The 3,445-nt window shown below is 51.9% G+C and overlaps 1 protein-coding gene across 1 annotated transcript in view; it reads right to left on the reverse strand.

The window, feature by feature from the left end:
- Positions 1-1,740: 1,740 nt before the first annotated feature.
- The window catches only part of VDBG_05837 (nucleoporin nup107), a gene marked incomplete at both ends in the record, with an annotated part of 2,264 nt that continues 559 nt past the window's right edge, over positions 1,741-3,445 (reverse strand). Inside the window, 2 exons of the mRNA XM_003003349.1 lie at positions 1,741-1,945; positions 1,997-3,161. Coding sequence (XP_003003395.1) covers positions 1,894-1,945; positions 1,997-3,161 — 1,217 coding nt within the window. The remainder of the gene's footprint in view (positions 1,946-1,996; positions 3,162-3,445) is intronic.

The raw sequence follows: 3,445 nt of genomic DNA on the forward strand, positions 1-3,445 counted from the left end.
CGCGCTTCCAGGTCCGCCAGTCGCGCAGCCAGCCGCAAGTTCTCACCAAGCATGGCATGCAGTGCCTGATGCGACTCTGCGAGAGACGGCTGAACGGTGTCGACAGAGTGCGTGAGGGCCTCTAAGAGCTTAGAACTCGCCAATATCTCGGCCAACTCCTGCTTACTTCATAGGTGTGAGACTCAGCAAGACTTCGATAGAACATATGCTTGGATCTGCACAACACTTACGATTTGTCTTGCAGGATCCCAGGCAGCCACTGGTCACCGGGGTCAATTGATGAGGATGTTGTTCTTATAGAATCATGTCGAGTGGCAGGTTGCCCGCCCGAGGAGTCATGCCCTTCTGCGGAAACAGCACCCTGATTCGGTGTTGTAGATGGCGACAATGGAGTGACTGGTGTGTTCAAGCGAGTTGGATCGTGGCTGCCTGGTTTTGGCGGGGGTACTGGAGGTGGAGGATCCTGCATCGCGAAGTTTGTAACCATTGGGGTTGACGTCCCAGGTTGAGTAAGGTGGCGATGAAATGCAACCAGTGTCAACAGACGACAACTTAAGTTGGGTCGCAGGATGATGGCAACAATGAGATGATGCTTCAGGGTCTCGACATGTACAACGAACATGCGCAGTGTGTACGTATACAAGCATAGTCATAGCCAAATGCAACTAAACGAAACCGTGTTGCATTGGGCAGAACCTGGATAAGCTAAGGTAAGGTAGTCACGGAGCAAGAAAGCGACCCCCAAGATTTTGCTTGCGCCTCGGGCTGTACCTGTGACTGAGGAGAAACATGGGCAATTGTTCACGACGATGGCTGGCTGTAGCATGAGCACTAGCTTTTGGCATCAGGCATCCGCATCATGCTTAGCTACCTTACTTTGACCACCAACGCCATCTGTCTCGCGTTCGCGTGCATAAATGTCTAGTGATCAAATCCGCTTGTCAATGTCACCAGGTCCACCCCGCCTAGTGACATTGCGTCCACCATGTAAGTATTGTTGTGGGCACCTGTCCAGCTCAAGCCGCTCTTCTTGTGCATGCCTCGACCGACCCATCAGCATAATCCGATAACTGTACCAGAGACACAGCGCATGGCTCATCAGTACAACTCATGACCTAACTGACCATAGGTCCCTCGACCATCCCATCTCTCGCATTTTTTTACTGCTCGAGGCGGCCGCCTTCTTCTCCCCAGAGACGATGGCCAGGGCTTTGCTGCATGCAGCAAATGCCTCTACCAGCTCTTTCATCCTGTTCCCCTTCACGAAACAGGCGGTGATATCGGAGTCTTTCTGAGCCATAACTGCTGCAAGATCCATGCATTCGAGCAAATTGTCCCTCGAAACACACGTTCCTGCAAAATGGAGCGTACTGATATACGCCAGTATAGTCTCGGGAAGATAGGTGTCACGGAGCGCCTGCAGGCATCGCGCATCGTCTTCTAGACAGAAAGTCAGCAGCTGGTATTCCAAAGAAGTAGGTCTATAGTTGCTCACCGTCAACCAAGAGCCAACCCTTGAACATCGGCTCTACATATTCCTTAGCGTTCTTGACTTCATTGCCGACCTGATTCCAGAAATCGCGCTTGGCAGTAGGATCCCTGAGACAGGTTAGTCATAAGTCTCGAAAAAGGAACATCCTGTCAGCAACATCAATACTTACTCTCGCGACAACTCTGTTAGCGAAGCGATCGTTTCCATGGTATCGAGAGCCTTGACTAGGCATTCAAGGTCGCGGAAAATCCTAGCCTGGGTGGCTAGCAGCCTTGACGAAGTTTGCCTGTCGCCAATTGCTTCGAGCTGGTCGGCCCAGAAGGCGTCATCGATATCCGGGACCTGTGCGATGTCCGCCTCTTCCTGTCCGCCAGGACTGATCCTTTGTTGCAAGACTTGACTCATAGTGACCCTATTTGCAAGTTGTCGGGGCAGCATTCAGGCGCATGGTGCCTGTGAGAACTGTCAGTTGATTTGGTTGTTGCCAAGGAGGGTTTGACGAACCTAAGAGGTACTTTGTAAACCTGAACGCCGACGAGAAAAACATCAGGCCAAGCCTCATCCCCAAGGAGAAGCCATTCCAGTGAACGGATCAATAGCTCTTCTTCTTCCGAGATCGCATCGGGGTCTTCACCAAAGAAATCTATCTTGATGAGGCGGCCGTATTTAAGAGAGCCAGGGCCAGCTTCGATGATTCGGAAGGGCTCTCTCCTGCTGCCAATTTCTTGTTCAACGTTGCCTAGCTGGCTCAGTATGAGCCGTGGTTGCATCCTAACGAATCGAAGTACGTCAAGACCTGATTTCTGAACAAGCTCAAGCTGGTTTAGCCGCGCGTCGCGTTCTGTGAGATGTCGGAGATTGACGCTGAGGACCTCGTAAGCCCGGGGTATCGACAGTTTTGAACAATACAAGGGTATCAGCTCTTCGTATTGTGCGAGTCGAAGCAAAGTAACATAGGAGCTGATGACGGTTTCTTGTATGGCACGTGTCTGCGGTTCACGCTCGAGCGTTGGTGATAGTGAGGTTGAAACGTCAAGCTCGTCGAGGGTGGAAAGTACAATAAGAACGTGAACGGCCACACGGAGGGTATCATAATCGCGCCCATTCACGAACCCATTTGTATCAGCCTCGGTATTGGTAGGTTCAGTATCAACCTCCCCCCGTTCCCTCGCCAATACCATGCCTTGTTGGAGAAAGTGTTGACTAGTTTCTCTTGTGATCAGAGCCGCCTGTAGCACCTTGAGTGGCATCGAAGCTTCGCCGCGCGTAAGCTTGTGGACCTTTAGCGATCTGATAAGTCGCTTCTCGGCTGTAGACTCTTCACCATGATACTGGACAGCATCGAAAACGGCGAACTGTTGGTCGATGTTGGCAGACATTTCCGGTTGACATTGCTTAAGGACATAATTGTCGAACTGGCTGCGTAGAAGTGCATTGTAGTGCATGAACATGAAGTCATCCCACGACTTGCAGACTTTCTCTACGCTCTGAATGTCGCCAGCCAAAACACCATAGACGGCGGATTCGACCTCGTCAGTGCCTGCATGCCTTGCGGAAGCAAAGCACATGCGTCTCCAAAGAGCGATAGAAACGGCATCTTCCTTTTGAATAACTGCATCACCTGTGCCTGCTAAAGGAAGGGCTGACAGGGATACAGCACGCCAGGTCTCTGTACGTTCGGTACACCATTCTTGTATCTCGGCCAAGGTGCAGCCGCGTCGAAGCAGCTGGAAACAACCGACCCAAATGGCTCGCTCGAAGAACTCATCCTGTGGTTCGAGCTTACGTGACTGGCGAGTCACAGCATCTGGGTCGAGCTGCGATACCAGTGGAGCCTTGTCAGATGTCACCAACGATTGAACAACGTTAGCGGCAAGGGGATCCAGAGGACGCGAGGCTCCGAGAAGATCTTTGTGCAGCTTGAGAAGCTGTCCGCGTATGGATGCACCCGTG

The sequence above is a fragment of the Verticillium alfalfae genome, genomic scaffold (assembly GCF_000150825.1).
Source record: "Verticillium alfalfae VaMs.102 supercont1.7 genomic scaffold, whole genome shotgun sequence".
Taxonomy (NCBI): Eukaryota; Fungi; Ascomycota; class Sordariomycetes; order Glomerellales; family Plectosphaerellaceae; genus Verticillium; species Verticillium alfalfae.